Genomic DNA, 21,727 nt, shown 5'->3' with positions numbered 1-21,727 from the left:
ACAGTCAGGAAGTTTGTAGTGGAGGCCAGGCTGAAACCAGACACCAAGATAGGAAATATTTGCATTCCAAGTGGCTTGTTAGCTGCTCCCACAAGGACCCATCTCCAGTAGATTTGGTGGAGGTGTTTATCATAAATTCCCTGTCAGGACTTTTTTTTGTTGGATCCTGTAAGTATTTATATGTTTTGTTTTCATTTTCATGTGTTTCAAAGTATTTTTTGTTTCCTTTTGTATTAGTTTCATTTTTTTTAAAGGACTTGAAAATTTATATTGGGAAGTCAGATAAACAGAGAGGAGCAGAGACAGAGAGGAAGATCTTCGCCCAATGATTCACTCCTCAAGTGGCCGCAACGGCCAGAGCTGAGCCAGTCCAAAGCCAGGAGCCCAGAACTTCCTCCAGGTCTCCCACGCTGGTGCAGGGACCCAAGGCTTTGGGTCATCCTCGACTGCTTTCCCAAGCCACAAGCAGGGAGCTGGATGGGAAGTGGGGCTGCCGGGATCAGCACTGGTGTCCATATGGAATCTCGGCATGCTCAAAGCAAGGACTTTAGCCAGCAGGCCCTAGAGTTTCCTTTTGTGGTAGTGAGAATATACTAAAAATCTGTTGGCGAATTCCCAATCCTTAGTATACAAAAAAAAGACAACAGCAAAAATTGAATTATTGAGGCCGGTGAATTTTTGGTTAATGACTTAGATTCCAAAGTCTTTAAGGACTTAGATTTTAGCCTAGCAGCTAAACTCTAGCTCAGCTTCCGCCGCTGCACCTACTTGCAGAGTGAATCGATGGACAGATCTTCCTTTCTGTCCTTCCTCCACTCTGTATATCTGACTTTCCAATAAATAAATAAATCTTAAAAAAAAAAAAAAAAAACACGGTTCAGGCTTCAGGGCCCAGCATGGTAGCCTAGTGGCTAAAGTCCTCACCTTGGGTGCACCAGGATCCCATATGGGTGCTGATTCTAATCCTGGCAGCCCCGCTTCCCTTGTAACCCCCTGCTTGTGGCCTGGGAAAGCTGTTGCGGACAGCCCAAGGTCTTGTAACCCTGCAACTGTGTGGGAGACCTGGAAGAAGCTCCTGGCTCCTAGCTCCTGGCTTCGGATTGGCTCAGCTGCGGCCGTTTTGGCCACTTGGAGAATAAGTCCATGGATGGAACATTTTCCTCTTTGTCTTTCCTCCTCTGTATATCTGACTTTCCAAGAAAAAAATGCAATTCAATAATTTTTGAAATATTTATTTAAATTTTATTGGAAAGATGTAAAGAGAGAAGGCAATACAAAGTATCTTAGCCTTCACTGATTCCCCTCCCCCGCCACATGGCTACAAAGGTCAGAGCTGAGCCCATCCAAAATCAAGATCCAGGAACAACTTCTGGGTCTCCCACACAGGTGCATGGTTCTAAGCTTTGGTCATCCTCTACTGCTTTCCCAGGCTGTAAGTAGAGAGCTGGATAGGAAGTGCTACAGCTGGAGCACAAAATGTTGCCTATGTGAGATGCTGGCGTTTGTAGGTGGAGTATTAGCCAGTTGTGCTATCACTCCACCCCTCAGTATTTTTAAATGATTATACAGAATGGTGTAAACATCAAGAAATAGTTTTAGATTTTTTTTTTCATTCCAAAAAGATTCTTTGTGCCTGTTTGTTGTCCACGTCTATTCTCAGCACAGCCCCAGGGAACCACTGATCTGCTCTGTGTTTCCATAGATCTCATATGAATGGATTCTTTTGAGATCATAAAGATTTTACAAATGGTCTCTTTTGTTAAGAAACTACATCTTTGGTTAAAGCTTTTTGTCTATGTTATACTCATCTTAGTCATGAGATTTTTTAAAAGATTTAATTTTTTGTTGGAAAGTCATATATAAAAGGAGGAGGACTTTAGCTGCTAGACCACTGTGCCGGGCCCAGTCATTTGGATTTTAATTTGCATTTTCTAATGATGGTCGAATGCTTCATGTGCTTACAAGCAATTTATTTATTTTCTGAAATGTTCTCTAATCTTTTGCCTGCTTAAAAATTTAAGAAAATTTAATTAAAAAATTAATTTTTTCTTTAAAGTTTATCTATTTGTATTTCAAAGGCAGAGTTACAGAGAGAAGGAGAGAGAGGGGAATCTTCCATCTACTGGTTTCATCCCCAAGTGGCTGCAACAGCCAGAGCGATCCGATACAAAGCCAGGAGCCAGGAGTCTCTGCCAGGCCTCCCATGTGGGTGCAGGGTACCAAGCATTTGGGCCATCTTCTGCTTTCACAGAAAATAAGCAGAAACTTGGGTCAGAAATGGAGTAGCTGGGACATGAATCTGCCTCGTTATGGAATCCAGGCATTGCTTAAAGGGGGAGGATTAGCCTGTTGAGCCATGGTATATTTGCCTGAAACTGTTTTCTTGTTGACTTGTTTTGGCTTGATATGATACTGAAATATTTCCTCACAGTTTGGTGCTTTTCAAACTCCCAGCAAAGGTAAAAGTTTTGGTTTTGGTAAAGTCTAGTTAGTTCATCAATTTTTTTTCCCTCTTTCCCTCTTTTCAATTTTTTTTCCTCTTTACTTATTGAAGGCCTTGAACATTTTCTGTTTTCTTCTAAAAACTTTGATGTTTTATTTTACATTTATTTATCTGAGAAGCACAACAGTGTTGAGAGGGGATAGGTGGAGGAAAAGGACACCCATGTAGTAGTTTATTCTCCAAGTGACCTTGATAGTCAGGGCTTGGCCAGACCAATGCTGGGGCCTTGAACTGAATCTGGGTCTCCCACGTGGCTGGTAGGTACCCAATGGCTGGGTCTTTTTGCTGCCTTCCAAGGCACATTTTAGCAGGGAGTTGGATGGGAAATGGATCAATTTGGACTGAAACTGGCATTACAAAATGGGATGCACGAATCACAGTGCAGCTCCCTGTTTTATATTTAGATCTGTGATCTAGTTTGAGTATATCACTGTACAAACAGATATAGGTTGATTTTTTTGCATATGAATTGTCATTTCTACTGACACCGTTTGATGAAAGTACTGTAATTTTTTCTGTTGAACTGCTCCTGCATCTTTGTCAAAAATCCGTTGAGCATCTCTGTGTGGGTTTAGCTCTGTGAGCATAGCTTGTGTGTTACTTTTTCTTTTCATGGTTTTTCTTTAATTCTGATTTTCTTCTATTTTCTGATTCTCCTGATTACTCGTTCCTCAAAATGATGTTTATAGATTTCATCAGTTAAAGTTTTATATCTTGTTTTTGGTTTAACAATCAACAGTTATGAAGGTTTTACATTTTTGTCTCTACAAGTAAAATATATCAAGATGAATTAACTTTTAAACTAGAGCCCTTACTACTACTTTGTTCAGTGAATTAGTGGCTTTAGAGAGTGATACCTGTTCCCAGTGCTTCAGAACTTTTGCAAAAGGTTTCATTTCCCTAGGGTTATGATTTATTATGATTTATTTAAAAATGAATGAAAGTAATTTCAGATTGGCTTGTTGAAGGAAGATTTTATTCCTTTTTCTACAGTGCTTTTGTATGTTGTTCGTAAATGATAAAATTAGTAGTTGACATTTTTTCTAAAGGGAGTATAGTCATGTTTACTACTGGATGCACAATTGTAAGAAAAATAATTTGAAAGCAGCTCACTATGGCACTTCTCCAAATCCGGCTTTAGAGCGATTGAAATTTAAAAGCAGAGAAGAAATTGGATTTTGACATTTAAATAAAAATAAGACACTTCATAGTAAAATCAAGTAATACAAGTGACTGGCCCTCTTTTTCCCTTTATTTTTTACTTTGATTTTTCTCTCCTGGAGTAGTATTCTAATAATACATTGAAACATGCCTCTCGTATCCAGCCCCTCTCACACAGTGCCACAGTATTTTACATACAGTCTACCAGAAAGTATGTGGATAATGCGTTTTTACGTATGCTGCTTTCGTTTGAAATGCTCATGTTTTCCCATTTTTAAGAAACACTTTTTTTTTTTCTGCTGTTCATAGTGTCCTACAGTACTTTGGAGACATTAGTGAAAAAATGTATCAGGGTTTTTTAAAAGCACAGCTAATAGACTGTTTTTGTGATCCTAGCAGGGTTACTGCTTATCTTAGAATTAAAATGAGATTACTTAAGCTGCCGTACTTGAAATATCCAGATAATTGCTTTGGTATTTTACTTTGCTTGAGCTGTGACCTCTACTCCATCAAATCAAAGGCGCTCCCTGCCTCCCTCTTTGTTTTTGAAAAGATATTCTTAGTAGTTAGTTAGTTATGTATTTTCCTGCAGCTAGGAAGAAAGCAGACAATTTGGGTTGAGACTGTAGTTGTAAAAATCTGGCAGAGATCCTAAGGCAGTCTGCTGTGGACCAGGCTGTTTTACACACCTGAACCTTATCAAAGTCCTCTTTGCAGCCTCGTGCAGCAGTTGCCCTGAGTTAAGCTGCATACTGCTGGTCCCAAAGCTCAGCTGCTTATGCATACTTTTCACAACCTTGGGCTGATTGGGTTAATCCTTCCCTTCCCCAATGAGATAGCTCTGTGAGCGCCATCTCCCTCCCTCCCTCCCCTACTCCCACCCTCCCTTACTCCCACCCTCCCTAGTCTGCTTCTCCACTTCCTCATTCTTAGGAGCATTGGCTCTTCCTCTTCTTTTCGCAGGGTCTCCACCTGTCCTGGGCAAGCCAGTTCTTTGCTTCTGCTTCTGGAAGTGGCAAGATTCTGCAGTGCTGACTTCAACTGCCTTCTCATGCCTTGACGTGGGGCTGTTTTTCAGATACCTGCATAAAACCAGCCCTTGTCACTCCTATTTATTCTTCCCTGCATTCTGCTACTTCTCTTTTGCCACACTTCTGTTCCTTCTGCCCTCTACGACCCTGCAAAATGAATAAAGGATGGAAAAAGTACTGCGGCCAGAAGTCTCTGAGTGAGACATCAATGGATGAATATTTAGGCAGCTTAGGGCTGTTTCGAAAGCTGACTGCCAAGGATGCCTCCTGTCTCTTTCGGGCTATTTCGGAGCAGGTAAAAGAAAAATCTATCTTCCCTAAATCGGAGCAGGTAAAAGAAAAAAAATCTTTCTTTCCTAAATTTAATGTTAAGAGTTTGAAATATGGCGTGGTCTTGTAGCACATCCCCGTAGCCTTCCTGTGAGAACAGAAAATTCCATTTATTATTTTCTAGTGAAACATTCAGGCAGATTAAGTCCTGGAAAGAGCCCATCTGTATCTTATTAGCTTGGTGTGTGCCTTTGCTGATTAGTTGAAATATATTGCTATATCTTTGCTGTTATTTTTCTGTTTTGTAAATACCATTCTGTAGGAATGATAAGATAACGGGGTTAAAGAAAACTTTGAAATATGTCTTGATCGTTTGTAAGTATCTCATTCTTCCTCCAGATTTTATGCATAAGAAAAGCTAGAAGCTGTGCAAATCAGAAGTAGGAAAGAGGAAGGGGGAGCATAAGAGAATCCCTCCAATCACACTGAAGTTACTAAACATTTTCATTGGAGGAGGACTGTAATTTCCCCTTTTCCTTCATATTTTCTGAGTACAGGAAGTTTAGCATCCAGCTCATAGTCTTAAATTTAGAAGCTTTTGTTTCAAATGACTACTGATGGTGAGGTGATTTTTTTCTTTTTAGTTGTTTTGCAGCCAGGTTCATCATTTGGAAATCAGAAAGGCTTGTGTTTCGTATATGAAAGAAAATCAGCAAGCTTTTGAATCTGTAAGTAGAATACTCAAGGGGGAGTTGTTCCTAGAGTTTGTAACAGGTAGGAAAAAGAATTTTGGGCACTTCCAAATGAAAGTTAGATTATATTGTGCAATCTCTTCACAGCAGCAAATATATAGTTCCCAGCTGGCTGCCTCCCACTAGCTAACATACTTAGACCTCATCTCAGAACTAAGTTGTTTTGTAGTCTAAAAAATTTGAAAAATTATCTGTGTCTTATCTGTTCAGAACAACAAAAATCCAAACCTTAAAAAGTGACGTTTTGACTGGTGTTTGTATTATCCGTACTAATGTTTTCTTTGAAAAATTAACTAGTTTATGAAAGCCTAAAATAGCAATAGCGAAACCTATATATATATAAATGTATACAAATGGGAACCCACTTTTATTCCTTTGCTAATGCTATACACAGTCTTTACAAGGAATTTTATAAAATGTAATTGCCAGTGAACAAATTACTCTAAACTCCCAAGTCTTTTTCCTGTTACAAATTGTGATATTGGAGTTCTGCTGCTAATGATTGAATTTAAGTAAAACAGCTTTCAAGGTCTCATGTGCAGTGTGCCTTTTGTGTGGCTGTTTATTTTTCAGACCCTTCTAAGCTTTCCCATTACTATTTGATTTCTATTTTGTGGGTGTTTGCCTGCCTGCTGTTTGAGGTTTACTCTTAATTTTCTCAACAGGTTTCAGTAAAGTATCTGAAGGCTTCTTGAGTTTCAGGCTTATTACCTTGAAGCTTGATGATAGTCTTCTTCACACCTGGGAAAAGATTATTGCCTTACTTCAAATGCAAGACTGTGGTGTAAAGCAGTGCATCTCAAGTATTTTTGTGCATACAAATCACTTGGGAAACTTGTTAAACTACAGTTCTGATTCAGTAGGTCTTAGCGGGAGTCTGATTTTTGCATTTTTAACAAACTCCCAAGTGATGCTTGCGGTTGGTTCATGGGCCACATTTTGAATAACAAAGATGTATGTAAAATTTTGAAACTACATGGATCAATCTCAAAATACACTGAATGGGAGAAGCCAGGCACCTCCCTCCCTCCCCAAAAGCTTATACTCTGTTTTGCTTTATGTAAAGCTCTAGAAAAATAGAAGCCAATCTGTACTGCTTGTGTGTAGAGCAGTGGCTTTATATCAGGTATATAGAGGCACAAGGAAATGTATAAGATTGTGATATATTTATTGTCTGAATCAAGAGAATTTCTTGGATGTATTTATAAGTTAAAAATTTGTGTCATTTAAATTAGTGTATTATATGGTAAGCGGCCCTCAAAATTCTTAAAAACAAAATGAGGAATAATTAAAAATTGATTTAAGTCTAATGATATTTTTGCATCAAAATAGAAATCTATATTTCCTGAGTGTAATTTCAGTTTTGTTGAAGCATACATTACATTCAACAATTTGTCATTTTAAGTTTAGCATTTTTAATTTTGTAGTAACATAATCATGCAACTGCTGTCATAATCAATATAAAGACCATTTCCATCACCCCTAAGGGTTCTGCTGTGCCTAGGCTTGTTTTGAAATGAGTGAAGTTCTCTTTAAAGTTCCTCATTTAACTTATTAAATGCATGTTTCTTGCCAAATTCAAATCCTTACAATTGTCGGGCTTAATTGATTCATGAAAATCCTCAAGTCACTTTAAGTTGGTATTTCAGAAGAAGCTCAGGGCCAAACCATTTGAGGGAATGCATTGGTGTGTGAATAAGCTAGAACCAATTCCCAAAAAATTTTGATAGGACGACTTTTCTCCACTCATAACTGTTGTGTATGTATGTGCAAATCTTCTTGAGGTGCTGTGCAAAATAGTAATTTAATACCATAATTGTTGAGCTGTCCACAAAACCCATTGGAATATAATACTGCAAAATATGATTGAATTTCAATAATGCTATATATTTGGTTAAGTCAAGTTTGTTTTATTTTTGAAGTATGTGGAGGGATCTTTTGAGAAATACCTGGAACGGTTGGGAGATCCCAAGGTAAGATCAAATATAAGGACTTAATATTTTCAGAGTTATTTAGAGTTGTAATCAAAACATTCATCCATGTTGCTGTAGTCAGACAAAATATTTTCATAACAAGTCAGCTGTGTTGAGTCAGACAGTTGCTGGAAAAGTTTAGAGTGTGGCAATGTACCTATAGTTTTCTGTTAAATGTTGACAATTGTGTATTAATCAGATCCATAGGCTAGTGGGAGAGTACACATTGCTTGAGAAAAGGACAAATTTAGGCCTTTTCACTTTAATGGGGGAGGAGGGTGGTGATGAATGTTATTTTGATTGTTATTAAGCAGTTCTCTGATTTGTAGTTACCAGCATTTTGTATAAGTGAAATTCATAAACACACTTCAGTTAGACATAATCTTTATATAATACAATTCATTTTGTAGTTCTTTACTGAAACCACATTTACTGAATATATCCTGCCACTTTTGCATTTTTAAGTTCCAGTTTTTATAGTGCCTTTCAAAACTCCCTTTTGAAAGGCCATTATTACTTAATGGCAAACTAAGAAAGGTTTAGATGGTTTTCTTTCCCAGGATAAGTTTATTTTAATGAGTAGCTATCATAGTATTCCAAGCCTCAAAACAAGTTGAAGTGTGTTCTACAAGTTTATGTAAAAAAGTAATAAGCAGTTAAGAAAAATGTTGAGCTTGCAAATCTTCTACCTTCTAACTACAGAATGATTTTTTAGAAACTGTATGTTATTTGTCCTTAGGAAAGTGCTGGCCAGCTGGAAATAAAGGCACTGTCTCTAATTTACAAGTAAGTTTTATCCACTTTGAGTTTGTGAATGTGTGTGAGTGTGCACGCATGCATCCATGAATTTGTAAGGTTGCTAATAAACTCCCTTTAGAACTTGGAAAACTTATGATCTGATATACTGATAATGTAAAGTGAAGAATTCTAAGCAATGTCAGCTTGATATGATTTTTGGATGGAGAATCTTACAGACACTCTTAGCATAAGGACTTGTAGCATAAGAACCACTGGTATTATCCATTAAGAAATTAGAAAATCCATTTTGGAAAAAATTATTGCATATTTGACTTTGTATTTCTTTTTTTAAGATTTATTTATTTATTGGAAAGTCAGATATACAGAGAGGAAGATCTTCTGTCCAATGATTCATTCCCCAAGTGAGCACAACGGTCAATGCTATGCCGATCCAAAGCCAGGATCCAGGAACCTCTTCCAGGTCTCCCACATGGGTGCAGGGTCCCAAAGCTTTGGGCCATCCTGCACTGCTTTCCCAGGCCACAAGCAGGGAGCTGGATGGGAAGTAGAGCTGCTGGGATTAGAACCGGTGCCCATATGGGATCCTGGAGTGTTCAAGGCAAGGACCTTAGCCACTAGGCCACGCCGCCAGGCCCATGACTTTGTATCTCTTTTGCGTGAATTCTCAGTGGGACAATATCACTCTGTAAGGTAGAAATTCAGTTTGAAAGGGTGAAAAAAAAAGTTAATTGTTTTGCTCCTTGGAAGAATCTTAGTGCATAAACTGAAAATATATGGTATATTTGTGGAATGACAAACTGCAAAGGTGGCATATAAGAAAGCTTAGGATGTTGAAAGATAGTTCTATAATACTCTGGTAGACTCAGAACTCTTGTTATCAGGGTTTGTAAAGTTAATGCTTCCTAGTCTGCTTGTTCTCACTAAAATCTAGCAAAAATTCTAGAATAAGCATTGGTCAGGGGACAGCTTTTAATTAGTGTGCTTTGTGTTTTTGTACAGCTATGAAGTGTGTGCATATATGGCTAAGAGATCCTTAAACATATTTGTTTTTAAAAAGTCAAAAAAAGCCAACTCCTGCTTTTCAAAGAAAGAGTATCACCAAATGTCAGAAATGTGCGATTCACAATTTGTGGGCTCCCAAAATTAAGAGATATTTTTAAAAATTCATACAACTTCAGACTTAGTTGTGCCTCTTGTTATCATTTAGCTGCTTGATTAAATTTGATGCCAAACATTAAACTGAACAGTTGAATTGTTTTCTGTGAATAAGGTAGGCGTATAAAGCACAAATAATTCTCTAACTATCTTCTATGTATTAAATTATCTCTTCCCCTTTGTGTTTTACTCCTTGTAGTCGGGATTTCATTCTTTATCGTTATCCTGGAAAACCTCCAACTTATGTCACAGATAATGGTTATGAAGACAAGGTAAGATGGTAAATGGATGTTGATTAGAGAGACTCAAACTGTGAGGCTAAGCATTCAGCATCGTAATGTCCCACAAGTTTCCAAATTCATTGTCTTCCATCTTTAGTATACCTGTGGCTTTCATACTTTTAAGTCTGTTTGTATTTCAATTGTCAGTTCCTCTGGGACTTTGCCAACTCCCCTGTAGTAAGTCCCTCTCCTTGTCTGCCTGGCAGCTTCCAGGTAATTGATGTATCCCTCACATTGTATCTGTTTTTAATGTCTGTTTCATTAGTCTGAAAGTTTCTTGAAAGCGGGTATAACAATCTGCCTAACAATGTGTTTGGAGAAGGTTGTTTTGGTTGCACCTACTCAGCAGATAGCCAAATTGTTTTTACAGCATGTAATTTGCTAAAAATTTTTTACTTACAGAAAGTTTTTAAGAAAAGGTTTTTTACACTGATTAATTAGTTAATATAGGACTACACCAAATGGCCACAGTGGTTCTAAGGGACATTAAGCCAGGAACTACGACCATCTTCTAGGTCTCCCTCCTAGGTTTAGGATCCCACAGCTTTGTCCCATCCTCCACTGCTTTCCTAGGCCACAAGCAGGGAGCTGGATTGAAAGTTGAGCTGCAGGGAAAGGAATTGGTGCGTCTATAAGGTGCAGTTGCTTTAAGGTAGCATGTAATTTATAAGAAAAGCAGTTGAGACATTGCTTTACCAGTGGCCACCAGCTAATGTGTTTAGCAGACAGACCCTTTGTATAAAAATCATTTTCTCTGGGCTTTTGGGAGACCAAAGTGAAATGATGAAATCGTTGCACCCACTGAAGACTTAAGGGACTATGAGGACATACAAATACATACAATGCAATAATGCATTTTATAGTAAAATATGTGCAAAAGAGCATAAAAGGGGCCAGTGTTTTGGCACAGTGGATGAGCTGCTCTTGTTGATGGCAACAACTCATGTTGGAGCACCAATTCAAGTCCTGACTCTTTGGCTTCCTGTCCAGCTCCCTGCTGTTATCCCTTGGAAAGTAGCAGAAGATGGCTCAAATGCTTGAGCCTCGGCCATCCACATGGGAGACTCTTGGGCTCTTGGCCTTTGGCTTCTTAGGAAATGGACCAATGGATTAAAGATTGGTCTTACTCTGGTTGCTAAGTAAATAAATTGATACATTAATCTTTCGCAAAGCATAAAGAAGATGCCTTGCTCTCTGCTTGGAGAAAGCTTCATGTGGTAGTGAGATTTAAATGAAGTATCAGAAAATAAGTCCATTAAGTATGAAGGAACAGTTGTATTCCGAAGAAACCCTGTGTGCAAATGTGTGCAAGAAGAGATCCTGTAGGACCTTAGTTGGATGTGAAGAAGGCAGTGCTGAAAAGATAGACTGGAATTACATGGTGGGGGTAGAGTAGCCTGTAAAAAATTTGGCCTTTCGTTATACAGAGAAGTTAATTGAAACTTCAAATTTATACATTGAGCTGCTCACCAAAGATCTTGAAACCTTCCAGTTAGCTTCTTTCTGGAAACGTTTCATTCAGAACATTTTAATAGCAGAGACAAAATGAAAAGACATATGTAGTTAGCAACCATAAACTCACTACTTAATTCCTAAAGTTTTACGGTTCAATTTTTTTTTTAATATATTGTTATATTTTTGACAATCTTTACATAGTTAATTGAGGTATTAAGGTTCAAGGACTATAGGGAAGTGGGTAGGACTATTATTTCCATATTGTTTCCTTCATGTTTAAAGGGGATATTAAGGGAGAAGGCCCATCCAATTTTCCACTGTTCCCAGGTCCCGCATGTTGGGTGTCTCTGAGGTTCTTGCTCAAATGGTTTTGGTAGTTCACCAGTTATGAATCACTGCCAATCTTGCCACTCCAAGCACTATGAAGAATCCACTGATTAACACAGTCCCTCATAGAGTCTCTGTTTGCCCTGTATTTCGCTGCCAACGTATAGCTGAGATGGTTGATTGACCTGTTCTGTCTTCTCTCTTTTCTTGGTTAGGGTTCTGAGTCCAGCATTTCGATTGGGGAAATCTCCAAAGAAACTTTGTCTGAGGTGTTCTCGGACCAGATTCTTGTATGTACTAGAAGGTACAGGGCCCGACTCAGTCCATAGCCCTGATCAGCTGGTGGTTGCGATCGCTGGGTTGGTTCTGTTTTCAGCCCCGACTTGCACTGGAACCAATGGGTGTTGCAGTCCAGCCTGGTGCTGTCCAGCACATTCTCGCCCCTCGCATAAACCAGTGGGAGCTGCAGCCTAGTTGGAGTGACTCAAAATAACCCACACCAGGATCGCCCCCTACCCTGCTTTGCCACTATGTGTAGCAGTAGTCCCGTCTGTCCCACACCCCATTCCACCCCAGCCCCTGTCCTGGTTTTCGTGCCCTCCCGTGGAAGTGGTAACCCAAGAGGAAGGAGCCCACTATTTCCCTCGCAGGCCTCTCCCACTCCCAGATTATGCACTCTCCAGGTAGTTCTGTGGTTTGACTTGACAGAACTAGCCCCCAGTGCCAGCTTCTGCCAGCTGATGCTGTGGCTAAGTCCAAACAACTCTCACCCACTCTAATTTTGTTTGCACCAGTAGGAATAATCCGCCCAGCCTGACTTTTCCCTGATCTAGTCCATATGAGGCATACAGGTTTTGTAGCCCTGCTTAGTTTGGTCTGCCCCTATCCCAGCTCATGCTTTCCAGTGGGAGTAGCTGTCCAGCAAAGGAACCACCCCTTATTCCCCTGCCGGCTCCACCCCCCTCCCTTCCTGGTTCTCATGCGTGCTGGTTGGGTGCTGTGGTCACTTCTGGCACAGGCAACCTCACCTTGGCATTCTGTATTGTGCACTAGTTTTTGTTGCGACCGAACCTGGCTTGACCCACACTGTTCTGGTGCCTGGATTTGCCAGTGGATGATGTGAACTGATTCAGCCTGGTCCTCCCCCGACCCATGCCAGATGTATGCCCATGGGTAACTTTCCATGGCCTGTTCTGGGCTGTTTCCTATCATGTTTCTTGCGCTTACTTGCTGGATCTGTGTCCTGCCAGAGGAGTTGCCCAGGCTCCTCCATCAGAACCTCTCACAGTGCCAGATTTTGCGCAGACCAGTGGGTCCATGAGCCAGCCCTACTCAGTTCACCTCCTGTTTTAGCAGGAACAGTGGCTTTTCCTGACTGGCCTTCAACCCAAACTGGTCCTTGCTGTTGGATGTTGCAGCCCAGCTATGGTTTGTCCATACCCACATATGGCTCACAAATGAATGGCTCTGTAGGGGTTGCAACTTTGCCTAGTCCATCCCAGATCTATCCTGGTCCTTCCGGACACCAGAGGGTGTTGGAGTCTGGCCAGACTCGGTGCATCCAATCCCAGTCTACATTTGTGCCAAGGGAGACTACAACCATGTCCTGTTCAGAACGCAGACCCCATTCCAGCCCACACGCCCCTTGGTGGGAACCTCAACCCAGCTGGGGTTGTCCCCTTAGCTCCCTAGCCGGGTCTGTTCCCAGCCATAGATCACATGCATGCCAGTGGTTGCTCTGACTCAGCTTGGCTCAGTTCCTCCCCTGTCCTGACCTATGCCTTAGACACTGTGGTTTAGTGTTCCTAGCTCACGCAGACCAGTTGGTACATGAGTCTAGCTCAGCATGACCTTTGCTCCCTCCTGGTCTCTAGTTTTGCTGTGGGCTAAGGTTTGCTTGGTCCTGCCTGGTCCACCCTGTTCCATTACCAATTGCAACATTAGCCAGCTGTTGGAGCTACTTTGCCCAGCTTGTCTGACCCCCAGGTCTGGACCACATGTTCATTGGCGGGAGCTATGGTTCGCCAGGGGGTTTCCCAAGTTCCTTCACTTAATCCACTCCCAGACCCAGTTCTCATACATGCGAAGTCTGGCCTTCCATTTGGCCTTGTATAAGCTGGTGAACATTGCAGCCTGGCCCACCCCACACCCTATTCAGGATGCACATTTGGGTACTGCTGCCCTGACCAGTCCAGACTGTTGGGGGTTCCTTTACCTGTGATGATGACAGGCTCCTTGGTCACACCTAGCTTAGTCCATTACCACCCCATCTCTTGAGTTAACCAGTGGGGCTAGAATTTCCAGTTTGGCCCACATATCCCTCAAAGAATCTGTCCCTGGTTATGGTTCTAGTGATAGTTAATGTAATGGCTCTGCTTAATGTGACCCTTCTCCTGATCCATCATCATGTCTGGTAACAGGGTATGATTCTATTGGACAAGCCCTGAGCCATAGCTTTTGCATGGACTGGTATTTGATGGTCAGCATTGTTTGGTGATTACAAGTTTTTCACAGAAAGAGTTTCTGTCATTGGGGATCTTTATGATTGCTTCATGTCCCAGAAGCACAGTGGGTTCAACCTGGAGCTAACGAAGCAGCAACTCAAAGAACCAAAACCCCAGAGCTCCCTGGCTGGGCGGCCAGCAGGCAGAGCCTGGCAATAAATGGCTCACTGGCCGCCCAGGGATAGCTCACCACGTGCACATGGTGGCTGTCGTCTGGGATCCAGGCATGAGACACCCAGTCCTGAGACCCACCAGCAGCCAGGATGCTGCTGGAAGTTTAAACTCCCAGGCCCAAGGTTGCACCCCTCCCCAATCCCATTCACCACCCAGTGAGGGCAGCGGGTGAGTCCCAGACCTGCACAGTCATGGAGACCTCCCGGCTTGGTGTACTCACCCCTAAGGGAGCAGCCCCCGGAGCCCAGGCAGGCCCGGGGACAGCTCAACACATGCACATGGCAGCTGTCGATGGTTCATTTTTTTTTCTAAAGATTTATTTATTTTTATTGGAAAGTCAGATATACAGAGAGGAGGAGAGACAGAGAGGAAGATCTTCCGTCCGATGATTCACTCCCCAAGTGACCGCAAGGGCCAGTGTTATGCCGATCCAAAGCCAGGATCCAGGAACCTCTTCTGGGTCTCCCACATGGGTGCAGGGTCCCAAAGCTTTGGGGTGTCCTCAATTGCTTTCCCAGGCCACAAGCAGGGAGCTGGATGGGAAGTGGAGCTGCCGGGATCAGAACCAGTGCCCATATGGGATCCTGGAGTGTTCAAGGCGAACACTTTAGCTGCTAGGCCACGCCGCCGGGCCTGATGGTTCAGGTTTTTTTTTTTTTTGGACTTAAATAGGCTCTTATATTTTATTGTATTTGCTGGAAAACAAACTATATATAAAAATGAGACAGTTTATATGAATTTCACATGCTCAAACAGGTCTATATTCAGAAGAATGTTTTATTTTGACAACCATATATTCATAACATTTTTAAATTTCTTTCAATAGTTCTATCTGTATTTGAAGTTTTCTAGGGTGATTTAAAAAACAATAACATAACAATGTACAATCTATTATAGTGACAGATTTCCCAAATGTGTTAGGTCTTATTTTCTGTATTAAAAAAAAAAGCCTGAGTGAACTTGGTGGGAAAGACAAGGAACTGAATAGAACAGCTTTGACTCTGACGCAGCGTAAGTATTTCCAGATTAAACAGTGAATTCAGTGTTGGATAAAGCACAGCAAATAACATTTAACATCAAACGAATTTTCCAGAAAGTCCTTCTTCCTCATTCTCCCCCAAGTAGGGATTACAGGATCTTACTTTTCAGTTGCATACAGGTTAGGATAGCATTTCACCATGTAGGCCTCTCCATGAACACCCTTATCCATCCATGAATTTGCTGAGCCCTTGCTGTGGGACAGGAAGATTGAGAACCAGCCCATGTGGCTGGCACTGTGAGTGGGGCCGGAGGGACTTACAAATGTCCCAGAGGGACTGCCAGTTGTTCTGTGAGATGCATTTGGGGATCCCCTCAAAGCCATCCTGAAATGCATCTTGTTCACAGAGCTATTTGAGAGGACTGGAGGTTCGTGTGCAAGTCACGATGAGACAGCCAGGGGGCAGTAAAGTGCAAGGGCACAGCCCAGGAGGGATCTGGTGTGGAGTTTCTGCAAGCTGTGGAACTCCAGGTCGTGGAGATCTCGCTACCCACTGTATGGACTGAACGCCAACCTCCAAAGGTGCCTACCGCCTTGATAACCACTTGCAGAAGCTGCCTGGCATTGACCAAACCTCTCCCAGAAACAAGCAAAGTTCAAAAAAAAAAAAAAAAGGCTAAAAGAAAGGTCATGACAATTCAGTCATTGCAGTGGTGATGAGCAACAAGGCACTAGACAAAAGGTGCTTTTCTCTAAATGAGTCTTATGTATCCTGTATAGACATCACCTACTGAGTTCCGTAAGAACAGATGTCTGGTCTTTTGAGTGCATACAACTAGGCCATACCATTTATACTGCAAGTGTGTTGGTTCATATGCAGATTTATGTAAAAGCCAGGTGCTGTTACAGTGTTGACACTTAATTTTCCCTTAAAAAAAAGTGTATATCCAGACTCTTAGCATTTATATGTGAGTTGTTTGGGTTTTCGTAAATAACTATTAAAGGTAATAAATATTATTAATGATTTTTCTAAAATATATTTAGGAGAAAACTTTCAAGGGTATAAACACCTTAATAAATACCTTGGTACCTTTCGCCTTCTCTTTCGGCTTAATTCTTTGTGTTTATCCTCAATTTCCTAAATATATTCAGTTACTGAAAGTTGTACTCATTTAATGTGTCTAGAAAGAATAAAAACACGTATTTTAAAAGCAAAGTAAAATTTAAATCTGACATTGTAGAGTAACAAGTAATATTGCATGCTCTTCCATTTCATGCATTACCAGGCAGTAAGTGCTGAAAGTGATCCTTTTGTAACCTTGCATGATTTGTTTTTAAAACATAGATAGGTTCATACTTTTTACTTGCTGGTTGCCTATCATGTAGACAAACAAGGCAGACTTTTTAAAACAGAACCTTATAAATGCTTTGGTGTGGGCTCAGTGCAATGACCTAGCAGCTAAAGTGTTCGCCTTGAATACTCCAGGATCCCATATGGGCACTGGTTCTGATCCTGGCAGCTCCACTTCCCATCCAGCTCCCTGCTTGTGGCCTGGGAAAGCAATTGAGGACACCCCAAAGCTTTGGGACCCTGCACCCATGTGGGAGACCCAGAAGAGGTTCCTGGATCCTGGCTTTGGATCGGCATAGCACTGGCCCTTGCGGTCACTTGGGGAGTGAATCATCGGACGGAAGATCTTCCTCTCTGTCTCTCCTCCTCTCTGTATATCTGACTTTCCAATAAAAATAAATAAATCTTTAAAAAAAAAGTGCTTTGTTGTGCTTTTATCACATGGAATATTTTTGCTGAAAAAAATTGGGTTAGCAAGCAGTCTTTGAATTGTTTTGAAGAAAAAAAAACACCTAGGGAATGGAGGAAACAGCTGAAACACTAACTTCTTATGACACTAACTTCTTATGTCTATAGCCCTGATTGAGAAAGTCTTTCCAGCAGTTACTGCTGTTATGTATTGGTATGTTGTTGTTTAGTGCAGTGGATAATCTTGAATAAATAAGTCTGAATTTGCTTTTCTTTTTTTTTTTAAAGATTTATTTTTATTATTTTTTTATTGGAAAGGTGGATATACAGAGAGGAGAGACAGAGAGGAAGATCTTCCGTCCAATGATTCACTCCCGAATTGAGCGTGGGGCTGCCAGGATAGAACCGGCGCCCATATGGGATCCCGGGTGGGCAAGGCGAGGACCTTAACCACTTGCGCCACCGCGCCGGGCCCATGAATTTGCTTTTCTTGATCAGACTGGGATTTTACCTAGTTTCTGCAGTTAGTTAGAAGTTAAACTGATTTTTTTTTTTTTACTTGTTAGGCTTCTTCATGTTCAGTAACTCAATTTGTAAAAACTACCATCATAATGAAAATTTGTACTTCAGGACTTATTCAGTGTATGAAAGGAATATGATTGAGGCTCACAGATGTAACTTCAGTAATGATTTCAATATCGTTATTTAAGATCGCTGTCAAGAAATGTCCTAGCATTAGCTTATTTACTTGGATTTAGATATTTTAAAATATTAAATTCATTTGATTAGTTCCTAATTTCAAGTTAATTATCAATTTAGATGCTTGTAATATGGAATAGCATTTTAATTTTTCTGTTTTTCTTCAGATTCTGCTATGCTCTTCCAGTAGTGGTCATTATGACTCTGTGTATTCAAAACAGTTTCAGTCAAGTGCAGCTGTTTGTCAGGGTAAGTGAAGGCTTTGTGAGTATTTGGATATAATTTCAGGTAATGTTTCCAGTTGGTAAATTGAAGTACCTGTGACAATTCTTTTAAAACCTTGTGGGTACTGATTTAGTTTACATACTGGGCTTGGCCTATTTTCACCTTGATATGAAAGCAATCTTGCTTTGACAGTTGAGCTCTTGGCCATTTTTTCTCCTTCAGCTGTTTTATATGAAATTCTCTATAAAGATGTGTTTGTTGTGGATGAAGAAGTGTTGAAAACTGCAGTTGAATTGTTTCGAAGTAATTCCAGGAAGAACAGAAACAGTGCTCTGACTGCCAATGATGATGCTCATCTCGATTACAAGAATTCATCCCCGGATAGGTAATAAAGGGGCAGGGGATGCCAGCCACATGATACTTATTTTCTCCTCATCATCTGGTCAAAGTGGAATCGGGCTGACAAACTTACAACCTCTTACATATGCATACATACTCATGTGTGTCAGACATACATATTTTTTTAAGTTTTTTTTTTAAGATTTATTTATTTATTGGAAAGTCAGATATACAGAGAGGAGGAGAGACAGAGAGGAAGATCTTCCGTCCGATGATTCACTCCCCAAGTGACCGCAAGGGCCGATGCTATGCCGGTCCGAAGCCAGGAGGCTCTTCTGGGTCTCCCACATGGGTGCAGGGTCCCAAAGCTTTGGGCCGTCCTCGACTGCTTTCCCAGGCCACAAGCAGGGAGCTGGATGGGAAGTGGAGCTGCCAGGATTAGAACCGGCGCCCTATGGGATCCTGGAGTGTTCAAGGCGAACACTTTAGCTGCTAGGCCACGCCGCTGGGCCCCAGACATGTATATTTTCAAAAGAGCGAAGATTAACCAAAAAGATGTTTAAAGATTTATGTGAAAGGCAGTGATAGAGAGGGATAAAACACAACTTCCATTTGCTGGTTTACTATTGAAATGTCTGTAACAGCCAAGCCTGAGCCATTCCAATAGAACACATTTTGAGTAGCAACATGCCAGAAGATGTCAGACATATCTCCCTGAAGAATGAATTTTGAAAGAGTACCATTTTCCTTTTGTAAGGATTTATTTATTTTTTTATTAGAAACTCAGATTTACAGAGACAACGAGAGACAGAAAGATCTCCCCAAGTGGCCGCAGTTTCTGGAGCTGAGCTGGTCCAGAACCAGGAGCTAGAAGCTGCTTTTTTGTCTCTGACATGTGTGCAGAATCCCAAGGCTTTCAGCCATCCTCGACAGCTTTCCCAGGCCACAGGCAGGGAGCTGGATGGGAAGTGGAGCAACTGGTACACAAACTGGCACCCATATGGGATACTGGCACATGCAAGACAAGGGTTTAGCCACTAGACTATTGGCACCAGGCCCAGAAAGATTACGTGTAAGGCACAGCCTGGTGGCATAGTTCTCTAATCCTCTACTTGCAGTGCAAACATCCTGTATGGTTCGTGTCCTGACTGTTCCACTTTCCATCCAGCTTGTGGCTTGGGAAGAGATGTCCCAAAACCTGCAACCCTGCGCCTGCTTATGAGACCTGGAGGAGGCTCAAGGCTCCTGGCTTCAGATTGGCTCACCTCTGGCCATTGTGGCCACTTCGGCAGTAAACCAAAGGATGGAGGATCTTTCTCTCTGTGTAAATCTAACTTTCCAATAAAAATGAACGAATCTTTTTTTTAAAGTACTGTTTTTATTATTTCCTTCTGGTTTTACACTTGATCTTAGTCAGAAGGCCAAAATGTGATATTTCCTTCTATTTTTTAAGATTTTTTTAAAATTTGAAAGGCAGAGTTACAGAGAGGGAGAAACAGATTTGTTTCATTCATTGGTTCACTCCCCCAAATAGCTGCAACAGTTAGAGCTGAGCCAATCTGAAACCTGGAATCATGAGCTTCTTTTTGGGTCCCCCATGTGAGTAAAGGGTCTCAAGGACTTGTGCCATCTTCCACTGCTTTCCCATGGCACAAGCAGGTTGCTGGATGGGAAGTGCAACAGCTGAGGCATGTACCAGTGCCCATATGGAACGCCAGTGCTGCATGCCATGTCTTTACCTATGGTGCCATTGCACTGGCCCCACTTTTTTTTTATGTTGAAAGCATCTTACCAGTAGTTACAATATTTTTGAAATAGTTAATGTATTTCTATATGACTGATCATGTTGATTTTTTAAAAAAATGTATTTTTATTGAACAGACAGATACAGAGAGAGAGAAAGATCTTCCATCTGCTGGTTCACTCCCCAAGTTACCACAATGGTTGGAGCTCAGCTGATCTGAAGCCAGGAGCTGCTGCTGGGTTTCCCACGTGGGTGCAGGGTCCCAAGGACGTAGGCCATCTTCCACTGCAGGCCACAAACAGGGAGTGGGATGGGGAGTGGAGCAGCTGGGACACAAAGTGACACTTGCCCTTAGGCTACCATGTTGGGCCCTCTGGCTGATTTTTAAACACAAAGCCTGTACAAAAAAATAAAACATTAATATATTTAAACACACACATAGACAAAATCAGTTTTCCATCTGCTGGTTCACTCCTCCAATGAATATAGTAGCCAGTCTGGGTCTGACCAAAGCCAGAAACAAAGTGCTCCATCTTGGTTTCTCACAAGTGAAAGGCCCCTAAGAACTGCCTTCCTGGGGCACATCTGCAGGCAATTCAACTGGAAGAAGAATGTCTGAAACTCAAAATGACACTTGCTATGGCATGTCAGTGTTGCAAGCGGTGGCTTAACCCTCCTTAAGCCACAATGCCAGCACCTTGAAATCTACAGTTTTAAAGGAGTACTTGCAAATATTTTTATGTACCTAGGCTATTGGTCATTCTTTTGGTAGGAAAAAAGGAGATTATCAACCCACACCATCTTTCTTTTACTGGTTACCAAGGTTGAGTTGTTGCTTGAGAAAAACATGTAGCTAGTAGAGCATCTGGTGCTAACAGGAGTTTGAAGTTGTGAGTATTGCCTTTGGTGTACTCTGGGAGTATAGATGTGTGTTTACATGGATGCAACTGATAGATCTAATTAAACTTTGGGTTTGATAATAAAGTGAATGTCCTGATTTCCAGTTCTGTCTGGAAATTCAGATAGGTTTAGTGCCAGTTAGCTTCGTCTGCGATTTTGTTATGCAGTTCTATTTCTTGGATGATTGATGCTTGCAATTTTTTTCCTTTTACGTAGAGTTTTTATGTGTTTGGGACTTCAAGGAGTAGCAACCATGTATCAGCCAGGAGTTTTTTCCAGCAGAGGTCCAAATACTTGGACCATCTTCTGCTTTCCCAGACATATTAACAGAGAACTGGATCAAAACTGGGACACCAAGGGCTCTAAGCGGCACCCAATGGGATATGTGACCAGCAGGTTAATTTGCTGTGCCGCAATACCTGCCCTAGGACTAGTAGCTTTATTTCTTTTTTAAAATATTCATTCATTCATTCGTGTATGTAAGTGTGTGCTTTGAAAGTTAGATTGATTTTGCATCTGCTGATTGACTCTTCATGTGACCACAGTGGCCAGGCAGCACTAGGCCAGGCCAATGATAGGAGCTTCATCTAGTCTCCCTCATGGGTAGCGGTAGCCCAAGCACTTCGGCCATCTTGTGCTGTTTTTCCCAGGCAATTGTTAGGGAGCTGAATCAGCAGTGGAGCAGCCAGAACCAACACTCATACACAATTCCAGCATTATAGCTGGTAGCTTAACCT

The 21,727-nt window shown here is 41.3% G+C and overlaps 1 protein-coding gene across 1 annotated transcript in view; it reads left to right on the top strand.

Annotated features, from left to right (window-relative positions):
- Nucleotides 1-21,727, top strand: part of ALG13 (ALG13 UDP-N-acetylglucosaminyltransferase subunit) — a 91,423-nt gene that overhangs the window by 23,351 nt on the left and 46,345 nt on the right. Inside the window, 9 exon segments of the mRNA XM_041000107.1 lie at nucleotides 4,628-4,669; nucleotides 4,671-4,752; nucleotides 4,754-4,990; nucleotides 5,610-5,693; nucleotides 7,640-7,690; nucleotides 8,430-8,476; nucleotides 9,804-9,876; nucleotides 17,950-18,031; nucleotides 18,230-18,392. Of these exon segments, the coding sequence (XP_040856041.1) occupies nucleotides 4,628-4,669; nucleotides 4,671-4,752; nucleotides 4,754-4,990; nucleotides 5,610-5,693; nucleotides 7,640-7,690; nucleotides 8,430-8,476; nucleotides 9,804-9,876; nucleotides 17,950-18,031; nucleotides 18,230-18,392 (861 nt within the window).

Source organism: Ochotona curzoniae, unplaced genomic scaffold (assembly GCF_017591425.1).
Source record: "Ochotona curzoniae isolate NIBS_2020 unplaced genomic scaffold, NIBS_Ocur_1.0 scaffold_1852, whole genome shotgun sequence".
In the NCBI taxonomy this organism is placed as follows: Eukaryota; Metazoa; Chordata; class Mammalia; order Lagomorpha; family Ochotonidae; genus Ochotona; species Ochotona curzoniae.
Note: the sequence above shows the minus strand (reverse complement) of the source record. Positions and strands in the feature narration are given on the sequence as shown.